This window comes from Pocillopora damicornis, chromosome 1 (genome assembly GCF_964200805.1).
Source record: "Pocillopora damicornis chromosome 1, jaPocDami1.2, whole genome shotgun sequence".
Taxonomy (NCBI): domain Eukaryota; kingdom Metazoa; phylum Cnidaria; class Anthozoa; order Scleractinia; family Pocilloporidae; genus Pocillopora; species Pocillopora damicornis.
The window spans coordinates 40,888,991-40,912,728 of NC_142670.1; the positions used below are offsets into that span (position 1 = coordinate 40,888,991).

A 23,738-nucleotide genomic window follows, 5' to 3' on the forward strand; every position below is an offset into this window, starting at 1 on the left:
GAACGTATTAATTGAATGAGGAGTTGTGGAAGTCATGTCTTCCAAAGTCGAGAGCATTCTTACCGAATCATTTTACTTGCAAAGTCAATTGAGACTTATTAGTTCTTTTGTTTTTTTTTTTTGACTCGTCTCAAATCTTCCTGCTCGTAGGCTAGCGTCTAAAGAAACTTTTTACGAAATTACTTTTGGCCGGAGGCCGTTAAGAAATAACGGGCAAAAGTAATTCCGTAAAAAGACGCTCCAAACGACTCATGGAGGCGAAAAAATACCACAAATGCACCGAGTAATATCTCATTTCACTTAATCGAGATATTCAGACCGAGATGTAATTTAGATATGCAATTTTCAGAGCTTTATTTATAAACTTCATAGATTGTGTTCGTCTCAGTCAACAATAATCAACCACGAACACATGGTGTAATGTGCCTGTAATGTTAAGAAACCGGCTCTTTATAGTGGCCAATTGCAATTTACTTTGTCAAATCAGTTGATAAAACCAAACTATCCTAAGAAAAGTATGGTCTGTCTGTGTCCGGTACAATGCTCACCAAAATGAAAAACATAAAAGGACTTACGAGTTACAAGTGTAACGTCAGAAACTCTGAGTTACTTTCTGGGTCTCATCAAATAATGAGTCTAGTAACAGGGCTGGCTTGGTCAGCGGGGTGAATTTTGCATCTCTGTAAATATGAGAAATTTTATTCACGGACGGAGAAACTTCAGCTCACTCAGTTACCTAATACCAGGCTGCAGAATGCACATTGACATAACTTAGGTTATGGGCCACTCCAGTCCTCATGTGGACAAATCGCGATTTTATGACCTGTTTGTCAGGGTGCGCATTGAAATGAGCTCGGCCTATGAGCATAACCGCCTCTCTACGACCTTTTTCTCCGCTCTACCATCCACACCCCGGTCACGCAAACCAAAGAGTGCCCCAGTCAAACAGATTGAAGAGGGAGCTGAGGACTAACGCGAAGTGTTTGATTATCAAGCTGTGAGATACAGGTGTCAAATCGCTGTCGTTTCCCATTGTTGAAGGCAAAAAGCAGAGCGCAAGGCTGAGGAACGCGACAATCGCAAGACGTATTGGTCACGTGCTATTATTGTGTTTGGTGCAAAATTAATTATGCAGTTGATTTTACGTCCGATCTTTTTTGGGTGATTTTGGTCGAATTTCAGGGCTATACCCATTAACAAAATCACAATCTTAAATTGATATGAAGGCTGTCTACAGCAAGACTAGAGGGTACCTCTCACGCACATTATCGGCAAATCGACAGAAATGAAAAAGCAGCTCTTCAGGGAAGACAGACTTAAATGAAATAATCCTAAAATGCATGCAAAAAATAAGAAAAAAATGGAAAAGTTGTGAATGTGAAAGTGGCTTTGGGAGTTCAACGCCACCAAGAAATTACAACCTGTTCGCTTAAAATATTACAATAGCAACGTACGCCAACCCGTTGTTAAGGTGATTTCTCTCAACACTTGCCTCTAACTAACGGTGTAATTTGGCCCAGTTGATATGTATATACATATTTGTAAGATTTTACGCTATTAACCACAGGCAGCCCAAGCTCCAACTGAGAGATGATCACCTTGCGAAATAAGAGTTGTGGTGAAAATATAAGAGTTTGTTTGGGAATATTTACGAACGCTCTTAGGAAGTAAAAATACAATCAAATTCTCATTTTATAAAATTCTTCCATCGCTTGCTGTCAAACCACTTACTATGTTAAAAAGCAGCCATTTTAGCGGGTTATCCATTTCTAATTTTAGCTACTCTTGGAGAATAGTAAACTAGAAATGGATGACTCGCTTAAATGGCTTCGTTGCAACACAGTAAGCGGTAACAAAACAAGCAATGCATTGACAAAGTTAGGTGGGGTATCAGTTTTACTGAGAGTTTGACTGAATTTTTTTCCTGAGAGCGGTCGTAAACATTCCCATACAAACTCTCATATTTTCCCCATAACACTTATTTCGTAAGATGTTCAAGCTGGAGCTTGGGCTGACTGTGCGTTAACTAACGGCGTGATTTCTTCCACTTGGTGAAATTCACACTGTAAGATTTAACACCGTTAACAACCAACGAAATTTCTTCCAGTCGCTGTAAAAATTTACGCTGTTAACTTACATCAAAATTTGGCTCGCTCGGTATATAAACATACTGTAAGATTTTACGCCGGTAACCAACAGCGTAATTTCTTCCAGTCGGTATATATACATATTATTGTAAGTGTCTACGCCACTAACTGACGGCGATAACTAACGGCGTAATTACTTTCAGTCGGTAACCCTAACCCTAAGCCAGTGACGGCCTAACAACTTCCAGTCGGTAAAGTATTCCGTTGTTAACTAACGGCGTAATTTCCTCCACTCGGTAATATATTTACTGTAAAATTTTACGAATATAATTTTATTACATATTAATTTATTATTATTATTATTATTATTATTATTATTATTATTATTATTATTATTATTATACTGACGCAGATAGTGGCGTAAAATCGTAGATTCTATAGGCTGTGTTAACGCCGTTATATCCATTAAAGGCCGCACGGGATGTTTTCAAGTTAATTAGTTTTCAGTTCGCATGCGCAGGTCGTGTTCTGGCCTTTTTAAAGCATGAAAGTGTATTCAGACAGGCTTCCAAATCCTGCTGACCTTTGAGCGATTTCATTGTATGCCCCTTCAAGTTCCGATTGCCTTCCCTCGACGGAAATAACTGAGATTTGGTCCGCTGCAAATCATTTCGATTCTCATGCGAGTAAAGTGAGCGGCTAATTATTCTTGAATTATCTGAGTTGTTTTTTTCGGATCCTGAACTGTTTTGGCGATAATATCACGTTTGATACAAAACTAAGATTGTCATCTTGTTCAATATCTAATAATACTCCATTGTCTGATAAAACAATTGATTTATCTTGTCCTTCATCTCATTTTAGGGCAGGAAAATTCATGTAACCGGACAGAGCGCGGCGAAAGGTTTTGCAGTATTATACAGAAGGTCGGCTCGTCTGCCTGATTACTCAAACTGAACTACACCATCATTATGTTTGACTGCGTATATTACAAAGGACTACACTCTATTATTTGCCAAGAATACAGATTCAGGCCGACTCTAAAGGTCTCCCCTCAGTCCGGAATTTCACACAGCTTTTGGTGGCTTTATAAAATTTTCATAACTATGGAATTGCAACCAGTTGTGACCAATCCAAAGAATTACAATGCAAGCCAGTCTACCATCTGGCCAGTCCTTCAGTTAAAGAATCTCTAAGTGTTAATTTTGACATTTCATTTCACAAGAAACTACACTAAAGTATTGACGCGGTTTAACTGCCCTGTTGACAGTCTTGTTTGACTGATAGCTGTCGCTTTAAGAATATCAAAGTATTACGTCGGTCCCTTGAGTAAATAATTCTGACCAATCTGAAGCAGTGATGCAAATCAAGAGCGATTATCTTGTCATTTGGCGGTTGTTGATCAAACATTAATACTTGGGTTGATTATCACTCAAGCATCACAGGACGTAACCGCCTTATGCTCGTTGTCTTCGACATCTTCCTGGAATTTCAAAGCAAAAGCTACAATGTCTCTTACAAAACTGAAAGAAAAAATGACCAAATTAAAAGACGATACTGAGCAAGCAGAAGAGAGAGAGGCTGACGCAAAATCTTTGCTGAAAGATACAAATGAAAAGGTTGAAAGAGACCAGAACGAGGCCGAAGGATTAAAGCGAAGGATTACGCTGCTAAAAGCTGATCTTGCGAAGACAACAGAGCGCTTGGAAGAGGCGGAGGGAAAACTAGGCGAGATCACCCAGAAAGGCGAAAACGAAGAGATGGTTCGTAAAGAATTGGAGGAGGTTGAAGTGGAGGGGGACGAGAAAATCAGCATGTTGGAAGAAAGCTGTGTCGAAGCCGCCAAGGAAAGGGAGGAAAAGGTTCACCTCCTGAACGAAGCCTCGCGCCGTATGGTGGTAATCAAACGCGATCTGCAGACTGCTAAAGAGAAAGAAGAAAAATATTTAGATACATACGAAAAATTGAAGGATACCTTGAGAAATTTCACCGAACAAACTAAGGAACTGGAGGAATTAGACGAAGAGGCTAGCGAGAAGGAGCAGCTAAGCGAAGAAAAGATGGGGTTTCTGAAGGAACAAGTTAAAGAAGCCAACGGTAGAGCAGAAGTAGCCGAGAGGGAAGTTTGCAAACTTGAGCGGCTAAAGGAGGAAACGACCTCTGAAATAAAAATTTGGGGTGGAAAGATAAAAGAAATAATACAGGAGATGGACGACATTACATGTTTGGACGACGAAATGTGAATTTTTACGTACGTGAGTCTGTATTCAGTTTGAACGAAGTCTTTTGGTACTTGATTAACACCCAGCTGAACTGACTTGTGAGGAGAATTTTTATGTAATCAGGCACAGTCATGGAGTCCATCCCTTTAGTTTTCATTCTCTATCGTAAAATGTTTCCGAAATTTTCATTAAGGCATTTATGCAAATATAAAAAAAGCTAAATGTAATCCATTTGGCTTATTTACTCATTCGAGGTGTTGATTTTCCAGCTTCTCAAGGAAACAACGAAATGTTTTGTTTTCCGCTCTCCCGCAGTGCAGGTTAAGACCACTTATTGTTACATGATACTTAAACGTCGGAATAGTTTGTATTTCTTATATTTCTTTCGTGTGCATTTGTATTCAATTGGCCATTTTGTTTATCTTAGTCAGAATAATTAACGACCTGAAATTAAAATTTTGTATTTAAATAATCGGAACACTGTTTCTTTTAACTGCTCCTGGGACTATGTCGTTATTTTACGTGATAACCTCTGAGTAACACTGTTTTCTATGCCTAGGTTTCATGGTAATTTGCGGTCATGCTGTGAGGGTTCCGATGTTGTATGATGACCACTCATATGGACAAATTTCCTATATTTGAACCTGGCTAGATCTATTATGTCTCGTATGCTATTTCGTAACTAAATAACGGGAAATGTTCGGAATTTCTACCTGAATCAAAAAGACAATTTAGTATTTTAGGGAAATTTATTGCGTGTGATAGCTGCAGTAAAAAATCACACCGCGGATTTTGTCGTCTCCTGTCCTGATCGAACGTCGGCTTGAAGTCTGTCACGCAATTCAGTGGGTGAACTGAACTCATCATTAGGCCTATCCAATATTTTTAGATAGTGGTGTAGATAAACGATTTATGAATAAATTCGCAAAACAGAGATAAGAGATAAGACAAAAGTTTAATAATAACAGACTCAGCAGAATAATAGCTGGCAGAAAATCCCCCTACAGCTCGCCCGCCCTTCGCGCTCTCGTCGTGTTTGCATCGTTTGTTTGAAAAGCGCAATAAAATTACGCCTGTTTGAGTTGTTGGGTGAGAAATATGTAAAAGGATAAATAATTTAATTAATCACTTGAGAGTATGCCGATAAATAACTCGATAATTTGGAGAAGAATCGCAACTCGACTGATGTCACGGACGTCCAATGCACTGGGTTGTGATAAAAAAAGTACTCGATTCCACTCCTTCACTTCCAGCATAGAATTTCGCGACGTCATAAACTGTCAGCGGAATTCTTCGAAATTTACACTCAGATTAGTTGACGCAACATGAGAGAGAAATTGCGAACAATTACGAACAAATTAGGAGGAGTGATTCCATCGCAGGTTTAGTGAAAGCCTAGGGGATAAATATGTTTACAGTGAGGTTAGCAGGTCGATGTTCTTCAGCTTATTATCGCACCTTATCGACCTTTTCTCTCCAGAATTTGTCAAAGAGTGCGGGTCGATTTCCAGGCAAGAGATTCAAAAGATATTTTCAAAACGAAACTAAGGCCTGGAGATCGTGGGAAGGGACATCAAAGGCACCTGGTATTACTGGTAAGTTTCAGCCATGTTTTATCGCATTTTTTGGAGCAAATTTGAACCTAGTTATTTAATTGAGCTTACATTCACTCCATCTTACCGGGAATTATGATAATTTCAAATCTCGTTTATTTTTTTGGTCTACATTTGTAAAATTTTAATAGCCTCTAGCTAAGTCAGAAGAATTCAAACCTATGTATCACTGACGTTGAGGTGGACAGTAACCTGATGACTTAACGGCTACCTTTGCGTCGGTATAGAGGGAGATTCTCAGATAGCTAGTAATGCAATGACTTAATGGCTATATTTGCATCCATAAAAGGAATTCTAAGATGGGCTGAAACACAACGACTTAACAGCTACCTTACCTTTATACCTTGCCTACCTTTATACCGATGCAAATGTAGCCGTTAAGTTGTTGCACTATTGGCTATCTTTGAATCTCCCATTATATGGATGCAAATGTAGCCATTAAGTCATTGTGGCTATCCATCGCAACTTCGTGTCAATTTAAGTGTGTCCCTACGTTTCATGGGTCGTTAACCCTGTAACTCACAGAAATGATTGACAAGTAATTTCTCCCTATAATATCCATACATTATCCAGCAAGCAGGTAATGAGAATACTCAAACTTATCAGGTAGAAATTAATATTTTGATCTAACACTTAATTCTTCCAACTAATTTACAAGGAGATGATATCATATCTTGGGAGTTAAAGGGTTAAAAATTCATATATTCATGCTATCTTTTAGGTTCATTTCCAAATCAGCAGATCTCCTATTGAATTTCACTCAGAAATGTAAGACCTCTATAGAAATCAGAATGCCCTTTGAAAAATGTGTGACAATTTTCTTTTGTTTATCGTCCAAAAACAAACAGTAGCTTCAATTGCAAAAATTTTGCTTTTAATTTCTTAATCACAAAGCAAAGAATGCCGAATTTGAAAGGCACTCTACCTCCAAAATAAAACATAAGCTAAGTAAACTGCCTCACATATGCAAACAGCAAATTGCAAGAATTTAACTTTTTCATTGACCTTTCAGCTTTAAGAGCAGTAATGTGAAAATATATGTGTTTATTGTAATTAGAAGATATTTGTGTTTTTCTCTGTTGGATCTATTGGATAAGAAGAAAAGAAGGCAAAATTTGCCATTGGCATTTGCCATGAACTTGCTTAAAAATCTTGTCCATTTCTTCAACGCGGTCTCTGCATCATATTCTGGCAAATGAGCGTTCCAAACCAAAATTCTTTTATTTTTTTTCTCTCCAAATGATCCAAGTTTATTTACTGAAGGTTTTCTCTTTTCTCTTTCAACTGGGAACTAGTGGTAAAAGCTTTCAAATCCTTTTTAAAATCCATCACAAGAGAACTCAAAACAGCTCACAACTTTTTGATGCTTGACAGTAAGCAACACAACTTTCTGGCTAGGAATGGAAGACACTACTTTGTGGGGGCATTTATGTTTATATTACAGTCTTGATAATTTGAATAATATAGGATGCTACTTCTCTTCGTAAGTGAACCTTGGGATGACACGATAGGTCAAGGGGTTTTGGGTTATAAATAGAAATGAAACAACAGACAGTATATAAACAACAGAAGTTTGGAGTTCATTAACAAAAATGGCTAGGAAGTGCACCCATCCCATGAACACTTCCCTCATCAATTGCTTTCAAAGGCTTCTGATTAATTTCAGAGTTGTAAAAATGTGCTAAGAGCTGTCAGACTCGAAGCTATTTATTTTCTTAGATCGGACTTTTGTAAATTTCGATCGTGATCTGGCACATGCTTATGGGAAGGTCCAAGCATTGATGACTTACAAATGCACTTCATTCAAAGGTCTCTCCATAAACCTTGCAAAATGCCCTTTTCTATTTTATGCAAATCAAATTGAAAACAGTTGGCAAACAAAACTTGAATGCATAAAATGTCTGCAGTCATTCTTTGGAATTCATACTTTACACACACCAGTAAAAGATGGCTGTGTGTAAATTACAATGCCAATAACAAGAAGTAAAATGCAAACTTTGGCCTACAATCATCAAATATGCTTGTTCAAGGTCTCTGAAAGCTCTGAAAATGCTCTGTTTTAATAAATACAAATCAAACTTGAGAACATTGAGCAAAAAAACTTGAAGGCATAAAATGTTTTCAATCATTCTTTGTAGTTCATTGACATGTAAAAACAAAAGGGATACACTTGTAGATGCTGCCACTCAAGGTCGCTTAATTGTGCTATTGTTTCATTCCTTAGAGTCTTCCTCCAGGATGATCTCACCTTTCCTGAACACATTAATCCAAACTTAGTGGTTACACTTTTGGCAGGTCTACGTGGCCCCTTAAAATGAATACCCAAAGGAATAAATCAAGCCTTCTATGCACAAATTCCTGCAGTAACACCCATTTCTGAATGACACACTAAAACCAACATGAAGTTGTCATGCAAATAATTTCCCTGTATACTATTACAAAGTTAGCTGTTAAGTCATTGTGTTACAGGCTATCTTAGAATTTCCCTAGATATTGACCCAAATGTAGCCATTAACCCTTAACTCCCAAGATCTGATTGTGAATTCTCCCCTCTAGGTGCTACACATTTCTGTAAATTAGTTATGAGAATTTGTTTTCAGATCAAAATAACAAATTCTACCTGATAAGTTTGAGATTACTCTCATTACCTGTTTGCTGGGTAATATAAGGATATTATGGGGAGAAGTTACATGTTGATCACTTCTGGAGTCAAAGGATTAGGTCTTTGCTTTACTGGCTATCTTAGAATTTCCTATATACCAACACAAATTTAGCTGTTAAGTCATTGCGTTACTGGCTATCGTAGAATTTCCCTATATACTAACACAAATTTAGCTGTTAAGTCATTGTGTTACTGGCTATCGTAGAATTTCCCTATATACCAACACAAATTTAGCTGTTAAGTCATTGCGTTACTGGCTATCTTAGAATTTCCTATATACCAACACAAATTTAGCTGTTAAGTCATTGTGTTACTGGCTATCGTAGAATTTCCCTATATACTAACACAAATTTAGCTGTTAAGTCATTGTGTTACTGGCTATCATAGAATTTCCCTATATACCAACACAAATTTAGCTGTTAAGTCATTGCGTTACTGGCTATCTTAGAATTTCCTATATACCAACACAAATTTAGCTGTTAAGTCATTGTGTTACTGGCTATCGTAGAATTTCCCTATATACCAACACAAATTTAGCTGTTAAGTCATTGTGTTACTGGCTATCTTAGAATTTCCTATATACCAACACAAATTTAGCTGTTTAAGTCATTGCATTACTGGCTATCGTAGAATTTCCCTATATACCAACACAAATTTAGCTGTTAAGTCATTGTGTTACTGGCTATCTTAGAATTTCCCTATATACCAACACAAATTTAGCTTTTAAGTCATTGCGTTACTGGCTATCTTAGAATTTCCCTATATACCAACACAAATTTAGCTGTTAATTCATTGTGTTACTGGCTATCTTAGAATTTCCCTATATATCAACACAAATTTAGCTGCTAAGTCATTTCATTACTGGCTATCTTAGAATTTCCTATATACCAACACAAATTTAGCTGTTAAGTCATTGTGTTACTGGCTATCTTAGAATTTCCCTCTATACCAACACAAATTTAGCTGCTGAGTCATTTCATTACTGGCTATAATTTTGCTATAAACTGACACAAAGGTAGCTGTTAAGTCATTGCATTACCAGCTATCTCAGAATTTCCCGATATAGGGATGTAAATGTAGCCATCAGGTCATTGCATTACTGGCTATCTCTTGGAATTTCCTTTTACAGACACAAGTCATTCTGCTACTAGCTTTTTCAGAATTTCCTGTTATACTGACACAAGTGTAGTAGCCATTCAGTCATTGCATTACTGACTCCATTATGGTCAGTAATATCATATATGATCTGACAGACTTAGTGGCTTCAAGAAATGCTTGTATTTATATAGACAAATGAAATTACAAATTTTGCCATTATCTTAATGCCAAATTTTACCTTATGGTACCACATAGTCACTTCAAAGTGGCCCCTTTATGGGCTTAACAATTTCCAATGATGTGACCACTTGTATTGGGACTTCATGTGATTAGTTAACCAGGTCAGGGCATGAAATTAATTTTTTTTCTGGTAGCCACTTGGCTCCTAAATTCTTCAAAGTGGGAGCCAATTCAAAAAAAGTTGGTCGCCATTTTCAAAGACAAACAAGATGGCGTCTAGTTATTGATCGAGATGCATGTGCTGCATTTTGGAAACAAACTTAACGAGGAAGTTTGCCACGGATTTATCTTTGCAAATCTTTTTAATTCACGATATCTCTTGGTAAGGTTATGATGAAATATTCTAGTTGCCAATTTGGCGACTAATTTTCAGGATTTGGTTGCCAAAGAGAAAAATTTAGTCGCATTGGCGCCTGTATTAGGCGCAATTTCACGCCCTGCAGCTATGCAAAAGATGCCTTTATCTGTTATTTGAAACATCCTAGGACATTCACAGCATGTTGAAGGACCATAATTGATACATGTATTTGTTCCAAGAGCTGTTCCCTTCAGAATATTATATAAGACAATTCTGAGATCTAAGGATGGGGATTGCACAGCTCAGAAAGATCAGCTTTCATTTATTAAGAAAAAAGTCTTCCTTGCAGCTGAAACAACTGGTCGTGCGGTTGTTGGTGGGGCTGCCTTGTTTGGTGTGGGAGCCCTTTGTTATTATGGCTTGGGATTGTCCAATGAGATGGGTGCAATTGATCGTGCTATGGTATGGCCTCAGGTGGTACGTGATCGTGTGAGGTCAACTTACTCTTATTTTGCTGGAAGTCTGGCTGTAACAGCAGTGTCAGCATATGTTATCAGTCAAAGCAGAGCAGTGTTTACCTTGATGAGGGCAAGTCCATGGCTGGTAAGTAATTGGCTTCAACTAAGGTGTTTTGATGAGTGACATGTCAGCAAGCACTCACTTGCAGCTCATGATTTTCGTTCACATTACAGAAGTATTGTTTAATTGCTTCATGGAGTGAAACCGTTTTGTTGATAATCAACAGGTTGTGGGTGGAGGGATGATCGCTACAATAGGCAGCTCTATATTGTGTATGAGTTTGCCATATGAAGCAGGGCTGAATGCAAAGCACATTGCTTGGGTTGGTAAGTTAACAAATATCCTAATGTGATCATATGCAAAATTTGGTCTCAATGTACATTCAAACTGTGGATGATTATTACATATTGTAAAACAAACAATATTAGCTACTGGTACTTGTACTTATTGACTGAGGGTGAGATTGTAATCATAATGGACAAAGCTTCAACTAAGGCCTTACTGTATTGACCACATTATGGCAAGGTCAATTCAGCCATGCCTAAGTGCTTGATTTTCATTAACAAGAAATGGTCAATGTTAAAATTTAATATTTCCCATAAAGCAAAATGGATGCAAGCAGAAGCTAAAACTTTATATCCTTTTAAATGTATATATATCCTTTCATTCATTTTTTTTTCTATTTGCACAAGTCAAGTGCACCAAGGTGAACTCTTTCAAAAAAGGTTAATTGTAGTTTTGCAAAAACTGATTACAGTTGTACATAAAAAATCAAACAATACCTATGAGATTGTTACAAAATTCAGTGAGAAAAATTTATCAATAATTTCATCAATCAACAACAAAGGACTCTAGATGTAAGAGGTAAATTAATGCAGCAGGATGCACTGTTAAAATACTACCGTGCTGTTATAAATTTCTATGTAACCAAAGTTTCTCAACATCATGACTTGTATGTTGCAGTTCCTTAACAAAAATAATTTAATAAAGGAAATTAGGTAGATCTGTCAGTCTCATAACAACTTATTATCAATTATGATAATTCATTACCAATTTTGATATAGAAAAGTTACTTTAATGTTTGTGCAGTGGTTAAGTTGAAAGTTTAATTTATTTGGTGTCTGATTGTGTCCAGGTCACAGTGCACTTATAGGCACCCTTATCGCCCCTCTCATGTTACTTGGAGGTCCATTAGTGCTGAGAGCTGCTGCTGTGACTGGTGGTGTCGTTGGGGCCTTGTCTCTGACAGCTGCCTGTGCACCTGATGGTAAATTTCTGTCATGGGGTGGACCTTTGGCCATTGGCCTTGGTGGTGTGTGTATGGCATGCCTTGGTATGTGTTTATTATTTTCTTGTAATACATGCTCGGTTGGTACTCTATGAGCTTTATGTTTATATAATTATTAACTAATTTACCAAATGCCAACACTGGAAAATGCAATCCATGCAAGTTTGTTAAATGTTTCCACTTCATTGTAACTCTTAGGGTTACATCACATCACATACTCTCAATACCGTATTGTACAGCATGTGTATACAGAGAATCCTTTCATTGCTTAAATTTGTGCTGTTGTGAAAAGCTCCTTCCTTTGATCCGATAAATCCTGGATGGTAGCAATGATTGTAAGTTATAATTTTCTTCTCAAAACTTTTAACCTTTAACAGTTGCTGTCATATGGCTGTGGAGTGAATGTGTTACTTTATTAAGCTTGAGAAACAGATTGTATGACTGTGTGTACTTTCAGGTACATTGTTCCTGCCAGCGAGCTCTATGGTGGCTGTAGGTTTGCAGTCTGTGGTTACATATGGTGGGCTTGTCATCTTTGGAGGATTCATGTTGTATGACACACAGAAGATCATCAGAAAGGCAGAAACATATCCTTTGTATGCTGCCGTACCATATGACCCCATCAATGCGTAAGTGCAGTCATGTACTTATAACTGCCCAAAAAATAATCAATATGTATATAAAGAACAAAAAGTTATGTTTAATTGTCACACTACCTGAGCTAGGAAACATGTTGCCAAAACTAGCCATCCATTAAGTTTCGTTTCACAATACCAAATAGAATAAATCTCTATTTGATTTAGACATGAATGACAGGATTTGTTTCTACGTCAATAATTTTGCCCGTGTTTTCATTTCATATTGTGTTCTTTTGAATTACATAAACGTTGCACTGAAGAAACAACTATTAATATTTTCCTTTGGTCAGGTCAATTGGGATATACATGGACACCATCAACATCTTTATCAGAATTTTGACCATCATGGCTTCCTCAAACTCACGCCGAAAGTAAAAGTTGGAAATGCAATTTGCGACATTGTTGTCAGTAATAGATGCTGAATTATTTCAGAGTTTAACTGAGGTACTTCGTGGAAATAACATAAATACTTAAGAGAAATGTTCATTGCAAACTACTGACCTTGAAGATATCACAGAATTTCTTAGAGAGGATACTGCTTTTGTTCATTTTTATTACTGATTAGCCTTTTGAAGCAAAGACATACATCAGTTAAAGATTTAAGGTATTGTTATATTAAGAAAAGTTGCATTTAATGTCACTTAAGGTATAAACAATTTATTTTGTAAAAGAGGCACTGGGTCTAATTGTGCTCCAGGTTTTTCCTTTTGTTGCGCTGATTTTTATGGTTGAAGTACATTGGTCCTCTTTAGTTGTGTATACAACGCCACTGGATTTTATTCTGATGTTTACCAGTTAGATTTCCATGTAAATAAAGAATTAAAAGCGATTTTTTGATTGCTCTTCTCTATTTCTGGAGTATTTATATATAACAACTTTATTTAAATAATAACATATATAATATATTTTTATTAAAAAGGATTATAGAAGGGAGGAACTTAATCCTCATTGTAAACTATACCCCAGGTCAAAACCTAATAGAAGTAAACAAAACGTTGTAAACTATACCCCAGGTAAAAAACTTAATACCGTAATTTCCAGCCGTTTACCCGCGGGTAATCTGTTGATTTTGCATTAAACGCGCGCCACTGCGGGCAATAGGGAGATGCGGGTTATGTGACAATTTTAAAATCTATTGGTAGTTGAATTGAAAAAAATTATAACCGACATGCGTTTCCACCTCTCAAATGAATTTTATTGTATTAAGAGTGCCACAAAGCGACACGTAAAAATGATGCCGACTCGAGTTTACTTCACGCATAATTAGTAGCGTGACGAACAAATTGCTCGCGGCACGCGTGAAAACAAAACCTTGATGGTGACAAAAATAATCCAAAGATATCCGGCGCATCAGTAACAAATTTCCATTTAACACCAGCTGGAGCTAAAGAGAATTTTCCCGTTTTAAGGGACTTGTTAGGCCTAATAGAACCGGAGATATCTATTTTTTTCAGAAATCGCCGATAGTACTTTATAATTCAAGTATTAACACTCACCCAGCTTTCTTTCAACAAAAAAGGAAACAAAATTTCATATCATTTACAACGGCAAGTGCATAGCTGGCCTATAGAAAATCCGTTTATGTGTTTTACTTTGCCGGAAAAGAAATTGTTTCATTGCCATTTTGTATTTCTGTATTATCTTCATTAGTCGTAAAAATATATCTTTAATAAGTTTTCTTAGTTGTTTGCTCCTCTAGCAAGTTGTTCTTTACTTTTATTTGTTTTGTTCCTTTCATTGCTCTTTGCTTCAGCTGCTGGACGTTGAACACAGACAGCTGTGGAACTCCTTTATCTGAAAAAGAGGAAATGTTTTTTCAACTTGCTGCCAAATACTTCAGTAGCTCAGTAGTAGGTTATTACATGTGGAGTATTACATATCAAATCCCAACAAAACTTTCTTGCCAGTTTGACTGTTAAGCAAACAGTAGGGTAATTACAAGCCTGAACACAGCACTCGACCAATTGGTACCCAGCCATCCTCATGACGCAGCAACCAACCTGGGGAAGTTAGAGCCCGAAATGTTATGGAAAGAAAGAAAGCAATGTAGAGGTCCCCTTCCTTTGCTTTTGTGTCACTTGAAATGGGAGGACTGGGAATAAGTCTGGTATAAAGACACAAATCGATTGTCTTATATCTTTTCGTTGTTTTCATGTTTTAAGCTGACTTAATTCTTAAAAGAGGAGACTGTTTAAAATATTTGTAGTATGCCATGTATCAGAGACACATTTCTCGTTAACTCCGTTCATACCTTATAATATAGTTTTACATTCTGCTTTCATTAGGAGTGCCCAACTTACAGAAAGAAAAAAAGAAAAGAAAAAAGCTACAGAAGAGACATAGGGCAGCGGCCCCGAATGAGCAACTCCCAAAACATTGGAGGATCTAATGCACCAATCACAGCTGTCAATAATCAACTAATTACGGCGGAGGATAGTGTCACATAGCGTAATGCAAATATTATCGCTCGAGGAAGGCTATGAGTGAGACGCAAAGGAAAAAGCACAAACCACATCGAAAATTACTGCATTGTAATACAAAGATAATACATCATAATTAAACTGCAAATAGTGCTTGCCAATTTCGTGCAAGTTGTTCTGATCTATAACAAGCTGATCCTCAAAAGACTTCAATGATGTGTTGGGAAGCAGACTTGAGTTTGCATTCACGTGTTTGAGGGCAAGTTTGAATGAAGCTGATGCATGACTGTTCGTGTCATTTGAGGGAATCCCTCTATGGTAAAAAACAAACCGCAAAAAAACTAGCAATGAAAATGAAAGTAAAAAACTTATTTATTCTCATTTCTTTCCGTGTAAATAGTTCTTGGAACAATAAAAGAGAATTTAGGGATTTATCATGGCTTAAAATAAAGCTTCAATTAATTTCTGTGTGTGGTTTTCGTTCCACACGCAGCTATCTGTCGCGATGACATTTCTTTGAACGGATAACCTTTTGTTAGTTAGAACCAATCTCTAATTTGAAAATAAGTAATTTATCTGTTTCCTAAAATGCAACAGTTATATCAAACGTCATATCAAATGTTATATTAAATGTTTAAATAAAAGCAAAGATACCATTTACAAATTCTAATCTTGAATACAAAGTGTTTGTGTTATTGTTTCAATGGAGATCCGATCAATAGCAAAACTTAAGTTGATATATCAAACATTTCGCAATGTTAAGTTACTCTTTTTCAAAAGGATCGCGAGAAAATATCTGGAGATATAACCTAGAGTTATTTTAAAAAGAAATGATAGAAATCTATCTCCCATCAAATTAAACTGGATGGAGCATACAAATTTCTTTGAACACCATGCTTCTACGTACTATGAAGTTTGCGACTCATGCTCCCTTAACTCCGGTTTTTTCTTTAAAGTCTATTTCTGGTATTTCAGTTGTTAAGACCACGAATTTCTCCAAAACTATTCATATATCGTGCTTAGGCTAAAGAAACTAGGCAATGAAAACCACTGACTTAAAAAAAAGATTTTGTTTATAATTTGTGATCGTTAAATTATTAACACCGCTTTCAGTTGTGGGCTCTACTCTCAATACGCACTTACGTAAGCTAACTGAACTCATGGCTCCGAAATCATCTTCATGACTTGGTTTGACATTAAGAAAAGTCAGAAGGCACTAAATTATTGAATGATACCTATCACCTGTATGATTGATTTGTCAAACTTATCGCGTGGTAAAAAATTTTAAAGGTCTTTTGTTTTAGTTTTGTTTCCCAGCCTTGCGGATTTGTTTATTTATAGAAGGAGTGGGAGTAAACACAGCTAATCTCTAGAATGAACAAAGGGGATAACTTTCTAAAGAAACTGTGGTGCTGCGTCAGTGGCAGAGTGACAGGGTAATTTATTATTAGCAACTGAGTTGATAACGTAAATTGGCCACCGTTAAGAGTTTAAAAGCTGACGTTTAAAGCGTTAGCCCTTCGTCAGGGCGATTGACGAAGGACTAACGCTCGAAACGTCAGCTTTTAAACTCTTTGCGGTGGTCAGTTTACGTTATCAACTCAGTTGCTAATAATAAATTACCCTGTTATACTCTCTAGAATGTTGGGGGTCAGTCAGCTCAAAGGAAAAAATATTAGGTCAAACGGCCGGCATAACGTGAACTTGCTTGTGTTGTTTTTGACGCTCTGGCTAAAATAAAGATCATAAATCTCAATTGAAAGTGAACCAGTAACCAAACTATTGGTGCATGCTACAGGACTACAATGGCCCCTGATTCATACTAATCAGTTTTATTTATTCATTGTGCACTAATCAGTGATGGCCCTCATCCACTTAAGGTGATATGGAAGTGATGTATTTACATATTTAAGATTAAGTCAGTTTGTTTCTATTTTTATCAACAGATGTTCATTGAGCTGCTCCTCCAGGTGTCATCTTCCACCCAGCAGACACTCAGCACTTCAAGATTCTTAAGAACACCATCAGTCTTTGTAAAATATGTTCTATGAAGAACAGCTGACGCGGAGGTGAGAGGCCCATCCCGGAGGCTGGGACGAGTATCCAAGGTTCTCAGCAACCTCCTGTAAATTGTTACAAAAGTTCACTGTTTCTGGCACTAAGACTGTTAAGATAAAAGCACTGACATTTAATTTGGGGAATTACAAGGAAATAATTCCAGCAGTTTTTTCGGACTGGAAGTTTGGTTATGAATCTCCCGTACAGAGGTTGCTGCGCGAAATATTGGAAGGAATGTGGTGTGACAATGTACTGTTTGATTACAGCATATCATATACCTGTTTTGTAAAAGGTGACTTGAGTACCTCAAGCAACTGACGAACCTAAAAGGAAGATATAGTGAAAATTTCTATGTGTACTGCGTTAACTATTTTCATACGCTGTTGAAGACAAAATCTTTAATAGACAAAAAATTTGATTCTAATAACAAACATTCAACATCAAAATAATTTAATCGAAATCCCTGCAAAGGGGAACACAGGAAAAATAAGGAATATCCGACCTCTGAAAAATCATTCCTTTCCGCCTTCTGTATCGCTGATTCTGCCATCCAGTTACGTAAAACATAGCGAGGATTTACTTCTGAAAGAAGAACACAAACATCGACTAATATAAAGACAGTAAGTCACTAAGTAGGTGCACAGGGGTGAACAATATCTAAAGTTAAAAAACTAAACGAATATAAAGACAGTAAGTCACTAAGTAGGTGCACAGTAAGTCACTAAGTAGGTGCACAGTAAGTCACTAAGTAGGTGCACAGTAAGTCACTAAGTAGGTGCACAGTAAGTCACTAAGTAGGTGCACAGGGCTGAACAATATCTGAAGTTAAAAAACTAAACTAAAGAAATCTCCAGAAATGATCGACAAAGATTATCTACTCTTTACACTGTTGCAAATATTTTGTCCACATAACCCTTTCATTTTTTCCCTACACTTATCCGCTTGGGTAACAATTTAGGGGAAGTGCAACTTTGATGAGTGTTGCATAACATAACAAGAAATACTTTATGGTAATTTCTTCACCAGCGTAAAATCAAAGGGATTAAGTTTTCACCTTGCATTTGTTTTCTTCTGGCCTTGTCAACATCAGTGTCACTATACCTAGTAAAAAAAATATTTGCATGAAGTAAATTTCCGTTTGATATCAAAGCATCAGAGACTACAGACAATACTTACAGCCGAGACCTATCTACATAGTGTGCTAACCAGTCTCCCCAGTTCTTGTGTGTCTGTAGTTGTTTGAGTGCCCATGTTTCTCTCGGCAAGCGGTTTGAATTAACATCATGCAAGGATACTTCACTTAACTCTCGGAAGGCCATAGTGAAGTCTGCATGAGTGGACGACATTATCTGGAAAGAAACCATAGACAACATGAATACGAATCCATATGAAAAGATAAAATACAATGACATCTTGAAGGCAAATTCGCCTCCTTCTCAAAGCTTCTAAGACAAGAGACATCCTTAGGTCAACATACAGATGGACCAACATGTTCGCTTTTTTTTTCTCATAAAACTTGTGGTTTCAGCGAAACTTAACGTGTTTAACTTACCCAAAGGAAAGAGTGAATAAGCATTTCGTCATTTTCATCTTCATAAAGTAAACCAAGTTTGCGACGAAATATGCTCAGAAACCTAAAATCACAAAACAATGTGTCTCCAAACTCTCATAGCACCTTTACTAAATCTTAAGTTGCAATTGATTTTTAACGCCAGAACCATTCTGTTGTAGGAAAAGTTGTTGTAAAAAGAGTTGGATTCCGCCAAGTTATTTATTTTCTATCCCAATTCCCTCCAAAATAATGGCTAGCAATAACGTGCTAACGTCGCTGTGGTCATTTTGACATTTGACGTCCCGGAGTCTTAAAAAAGTTGAAATAATCGCTAGAAAAGAGTTTTTTTCCCCATGGAGAACATTGCTTGTCACACTGCTTGTCTATGAAATTAAGGAACTGAGCTGGAAATTTTTCATAGAGCTGCATGCGACATCTCATTTAACCGAAGAGAAAGAAGCATCTTCTTTTTAACACGTCAGAGCGATTGACGAAGGGCTAATGCTCGAAACGTCCGCCTTTTAATTCTTTACCGTGGCCAATTTACGTTTTCAACTCAGTTATACAAATGTTCAACTCACTTTAACTTTACCCCACAATCACTTAATTTCAAGTCGTCAAATTGACCACTTTTGCGGCAAATAAACCTTCTGAAATTTTTTTTTTCCTAATTGCCATTGCGATAAAAAGTGTTACAGCTTGGGGTACTAAGAGTGAGCAGGTGCTTGCACATCACCTTTGGTTAAATCTATCCACATAACTCCAAAGAACTTTCTCTCCTCTATAACAAAAAAGCAAAATAACGATACTGCATCAAACCAAGTAAGAATCAATGGTAATTACAAGCCTTGTGAATTTAAACTGAACAAGTACTTGTGGGCATACAACTGGCCAATTAAACAAATACCTTTAAAGTTAAAAAGTCACCATTCAAGGTTAATCATGATGATGTTCAACAATTTTAGCTAGACTTACGCACTGTAATCTTCAATCAATGGTTTAAGTGCTTGGAGCAATTTTTCTAAGTTAAAAAACCCAACATTCGGCTGATTCTTGTAACTGTATCTTCCTTCATCATCTGATGTGTTAGGGACAAAGTCTACGGCCAGAGATCATCAAAATGTCAGTCAAATTTGTAGTCAAACAGTTCCAGTCACCATGAACAAATTTGGAATCAAATCCCAGATGTGTCAAATTTCATCAAAGTTGTCCTCTTTACCTGGGTTGAAGTCATCCATAAATCCAAAAGGACCGTAGTCTATGGTTATTGACAGCAGACTAAAATTGTCCGTGTTGCAGACACCTCCCAAAAATAATGAAATAACAATAATCAAAGTTGAATAAAAAAAAACTCTCATGAAAAGACCTTGAACATCAAAATGCTTTCTTCATATTTTACCGTGAGCAAAGCCAACAGATTGCCATTTGGAAATCAGGTCTGCTGTCATGGAAACTACTCTTGAAAAGAAGGCCTGAGATCAAAATGAAGTTCACTGACCTCATGTTAGTATTCAAAGTCAGGTCATGGTGCAATGTCATACAAAAATAAGCAGTTTGATTGTTTGTATTAATAGTACAAACCATGAAGAAAATGCCAGCAGTGGGGAAATACTGGAAGTTCTCATTACATTAAAAGTTCACAAAATCTGATCACACTGTACTGTTAAAATGAATTTTCAAAACATCCTAAAAGCTGCTTCAAACAAAAGCAAAATATCTTACCAAGTACTTCTTGGTCTTGTTGACTAAATCCTGGAAATTATTTTCAATGACAAAATCCACAACTTTTCTGTGAGACAAAAAAATTACCTTATTACTTTAACTTAACAGTGAAAATTAAAATCGATACAATGCATGTGGGCACAACTAATGGGCAGAGTGCTTAGTGGTAGTACTTAACATGGATGTAAATGGTAGAGTATTCAAGCACAATCAATTATCTGTTTCAAAATACCATGTACACAACATTATCAGAGGTGCCTGAGCCACAAAAAGAAGACAAACAAACCAGGGCACCATTTTGAACTTAGCAAACTATCACAAACTTAAAACATACATTAATGAGATATGCTTTAGGACATACACAAAATGAACAGAATGCTTCACACCTAAGAAGAGCTTCTTCGCTGTTGTGTTCCAAAATTTCAAGAGACCCAATTCTAAACCAAGATTTCGCTAAGCGTAAAACAATCGCAACTGAAATAAAAGAACATGTTAAGTATGTTAGATAACTGAACTGGAGAGAAACTTCTGCTTCTCATTAGTGTTCTTCAATTTTAAGCAATCTGAAAATCTACTTTCCACTTAAATATGCACCTTTTTCTTGCTTTGGATGTCCATCATAGAACTGATCCCTCCAAACAAGGTCATTACTCACAATAAGACTAGCTACTCTGCTGGTTGGTACACCCAAATGAAACATGGCTTCACTGGCCAGGAACTCACGCACAGATGACCTTAAGACTGCACGTCCATCACCGTGTCTGATAAGTACAATTTATTTAGAAAATATATGCTTTTTAAAGTGGAATTATTCCACTTTAAAAAGCATGTTCAGCATATTTTATCGAAGTACATGGCTTATAGAAAAAAACAAGAGGTTTGATATATGTATTCAGAGTTGCAAATATTACCCACTCTATGTAATGCAGCAGAGGATAATAGAAGATGGCAACTGACTAAAAGATTTTACAAATAAATGTAAATCATTTAGTTTAAAATCAAAACTAAACCTTACAGATGTGGAGAAGGCTAAAAATTGCTTAAACAGTACCTTGAATAGGGAGTCCTCCCTGAGCCTTTTAACTGAAGTTCCCACCTCTCTCCTATCCTGTTTAAATATTTAAAAAAGTATCAAGTCTTTTCACATTCAAATATAAGCTTAACTCCTGGATTGCCAATACTGTTATTACAGTTCTAGAAACACTAATAGGAGTTTCCTTCACAGATGTGCTTTGGTATCTCGTGAAATACTTGCATCACAGTAAAAAAGAATGGTGTAAGACACATGCAATAGGTAACTTGTATGTTTGCCATTACCTATTCGTGTATTCCCCCAAAATTACAGCACGACCATCTCCTAGCTGACCTGCCCAATCGCCAAACTTAAAAAAAAAAGTCAATTCAGCCCACAGAAGCACCAGTAAAATAACAAATTTCAAGTTTATTAGATTGTGCCTGAATCCTTTCATTAACAGCTTGTTTAATTAATTTACAAGAATATGATCCCAAATAAAAACAGTGAGAACGATGGAACTTTACCTGATGTCCACCGTATCTATGTGATAGCATAATTGAGTTTGGTATCATTTCATTTCCCGCAGCAAAGTCTATGAATGCTGGTGATTCAAAGGCAGAATCATTCAAATCAAGAATGTCCGTCAATACTTCTTGAGAAATAGCCACCAAATAAGGTTTATATTTCAGAGGAACTGGATGAACTTTTGAAAAAATTACTCCATGTACTTGTCTTATATAATTTCTCGTTTCCTCGTCCACGTCAAATTCTTTCAATAGAATACTTCTTTCCATAAAACTCCAGTTTTTAAATTCTAGAAGTTCTGTCTTTCGACAAACAGAAACCATTTGTACTAACAGCAAAAACATTTTTTTCTCACAAACAGAGTGATCCTTCAGGGAGATGCAGTGAATTTTCCAAAGATCCCCATTCACTACGCTTAAAACTGAGCCGTGAAATAAAAAGAAAATAAAGATTGGAAGGGGACAACGAAAGAGACCCAAGTTCTCCGCCATATTAGATGCCTTGGTATCCAAGCCTCGTTTTCTGAGAAAGTCACCGTGGATGGACTACAGAAAGAGAAGGGAGGAACAGCAAGAAGAAAAAGAAAACTCCTTCAGCCCGTCATCCCTTCTCCTTTTCTTTCCAAAGGAACAGTTTGAAGACTCAGGGTGTAAAAAGAGTAAAAAGGAAAGAAATGGGTGCATAATGACGCAAACTGTTTGTCAACGTGAAGTTTTAGTAGAAATAGAGCCGGTAGGAAAAACGGAAATGGGGATTTGACAAGTTGAAGACAAGGTTGAAGACGTTGCAGATAGTTTGGTTTCATTTGGATTCACGAGGATGTTAATATTTAATCAGATTTTACAACGTTCTCCGTTACCAATTGTTTCGTGACCTTAGTTACTCTTTACTCTAAGCCTTACACAAAGCGGCAGCTGACAAATTTAAACATAGGCATGCGTAGCATGCAAAAGTAATTTTTTGGCTGGGCGGGTTGAGATGGGGCACTTTTTTTCGTAATGTTTTCATTTGTGCAACAGAAAAAGAACATAACTTTCAAACGGAGGAAAATATCGCCTTACTTAACCTAAAGAGAAAGGGAAAAAACTAATTTATCTGAACTCACACAGGTATTTTGTGGTCTATTGTCTCTATTGTCTAAATACATCTAAGCAAAGATAAAATCCATCGGTGCTACACTTGCTGTTGTTCCCCTCGCAGCCGTTGTTTGGTCTCACCACACAACACCAAGTATCCCCTGATGGAAGGAGAGCGCGTTGCAGGAGGGGATTACAGGAGGGGCCCGGGTTCCCACTCCTTTTGGGGAAAAAAATACCGCAGAAGGAAGAAAACCTGGCAGGGCAAGCGACAAAAAACCGGGCTCCCCTTTAGCTCAAGGTCTGGATCCGCCACTGCATACCCTAATGCAGCAATCTGACCGGTGCGAGATACATACCCAAATGCGGCGATCTGATTGGTACGAGCAACATACCACTCTACATGCTAACACAAAGTTACTTTAAAAAAAGAAAAAAAACAAAAAAAACGAATTCTAACGAAAAATAAGATGTTGATGTGGTTGGCATTCGCATTGTTTTGCTGTCATAAAACAAAAGACCATCGACACTGAGGTGCTGATATGGTAAACAGTTCCACAAAAGCGGGTAATCTAATGTTAACAAGTGAGTTGGAAACGTAAATTGGCCACCGTAAAGAGTAAAAAAGCTGACGTTTTGAGCGTTAGCCCTTCGTCAGAGCGAAGGGCTAACGCTCGAAACGTCAGCTTTTCTGCTCTTTACGGT

At 37.0% G+C, this 23,738-nt stretch overlaps 3 protein-coding genes and 1 long non-coding RNA gene across 6 annotated transcripts; 3 read left to right on the plus strand and 1 right to left on the minus strand.

Annotated features, from left to right (window-relative positions):
• The first annotated feature begins 2,597 nt into the window (after positions 1-2,597).
• Positions 2,598-4,781, plus strand: LOC113667917 (tropomyosin-2). Its single transcript, XM_027183776.2, has 2 exons — positions 2,598-2,778; positions 2,952-4,781. Exon 2 carries the CDS (start codon positions 3,596-3,598, stop codon positions 4,328-4,330), a length of 735 nt encoding a protein of 244 aa, XP_027039577.2. The 5' UTR covers positions 2,598-2,778; positions 2,952-3,595; the 3' UTR covers positions 4,331-4,781.
• Positions 4,782-5,599: 818 nt separating this feature from the next.
• On the plus strand, positions 5,600-13,494 carry LOC113667916 (growth hormone-inducible transmembrane protein). Of its 2 annotated transcripts, none has more exons than XM_027183775.2 (6): positions 5,600-5,904; positions 10,570-10,823; positions 10,966-11,065; positions 11,875-12,072; positions 12,485-12,656; positions 12,956-13,494. In XM_027183775.2, the coding sequence occupies exons 1-6, from the start codon at positions 5,718-5,720 to the stop codon at positions 13,038-13,040; spliced, it is 996 nt and encodes a 331-aa protein (XP_027039576.2). In that variant the 5' UTR covers positions 5,600-5,717; the 3' UTR covers positions 13,041-13,494. The 2 variants fall into 2 exon arrangements, with proteins under 2 accessions (XP_027039576.2, XP_089053715.1); XM_089197589.1 differs by having other exon boundaries at positions 5,612-5,904; positions 8,147-10,823.
• A 3,407-nt stretch (positions 13,495-16,901) lies between these two features.
• On the minus strand, positions 16,902-22,454 carry LOC113667945 (uncharacterized). 2 transcript variants are annotated; one of them, XM_089197575.1, is made up of 16 exons: positions 21,957-22,454; positions 21,735-21,799; positions 21,469-21,525; positions 21,012-21,178; positions 20,804-20,891; positions 20,418-20,484; positions 20,095-20,167; positions 19,915-19,998; positions 19,671-19,794; positions 19,432-19,476; positions 18,696-18,777; positions 18,320-18,492; positions 18,198-18,244; positions 17,646-17,725; positions 17,422-17,466; positions 16,902-17,208 (listed from the first exon to the last, which is right to left on the minus strand). In XM_089197575.1, the coding sequence occupies exons 1-16, from the start codon at positions 22,446-22,448 to the stop codon at positions 17,131-17,133; spliced, it is 1,767 nt and encodes a 588-aa protein (XP_089053701.1). In that variant the 5' UTR covers positions 22,449-22,454; the 3' UTR covers positions 16,902-17,130. The 2 variants fall into 2 exon arrangements, with proteins under 2 accessions (XP_089053701.1, XP_089053709.1); XM_089197583.1 differs by having other exon boundaries at positions 18,350-18,492; positions 21,957-22,448.
• LOC149053891 (uncharacterized) lies at positions 21,570-22,496 on the plus strand. The gene is made up of 2 exons (XR_016184016.1): positions 21,570-21,711; positions 22,319-22,496. It is a non-coding gene; the product is annotated as an uncharacterized LOC149053891 (long non-coding RNA).
• The last annotated feature ends 1,242 nt before the right edge of the window (positions 22,497-23,738 follow it).

Excerpts from the sequence above, each read along its gene's own strand:
- LOC113667917 (XM_027183776.2), top strand. The coding sequence starts at position 3,596 with ATGTCTCTTACAAAACTGAAAGAAAAAATGACCAAATTAAAAGACGAT.
- LOC113667916 (XM_027183775.2), top strand. The coding sequence starts at position 5,718 with ATGTTTACAGTGAGGTTAGCAGGTCGATGTTCTTCAGCTTATTATCGC. Across the intron at positions 5,905-10,569 it reads AAAGGCACCTGGTATTACTG|CTGAAACAACTGGTCGTGCG; the intron begins GTAAGTTTCAGC and ends TCTTCCTTGCAG. Across the intron at positions 12,657-12,955 it reads CCATATGACCCCATCAATGC|GTCAATTGGGATATACATGG; the intron begins GTAAGTGCAGTC and ends TCCTTTGGTCAG.
- LOC113667945 (XM_089197575.1), bottom strand. The coding sequence starts at position 22,448 with ATGGCGGAGAACTTGGGTCTCTTTCGTTGTCCCCTTCCAATCTTTATT. Across the intron at positions 21,800-21,956 it reads ATAGATACGGTGGACATCAG|TTTGGCGATTGGGCAGGTCA; the intron begins GTAAAGTTCCAT and ends TTTTTTTTTAAG. Across the intron at positions 18,778-19,431 it reads GTGGATAGATTTAACCAAAG|GTTTCTGAGCATATTTCGTC; the intron begins GTGATGTGCAAG and ends TTGTGATTTTAG.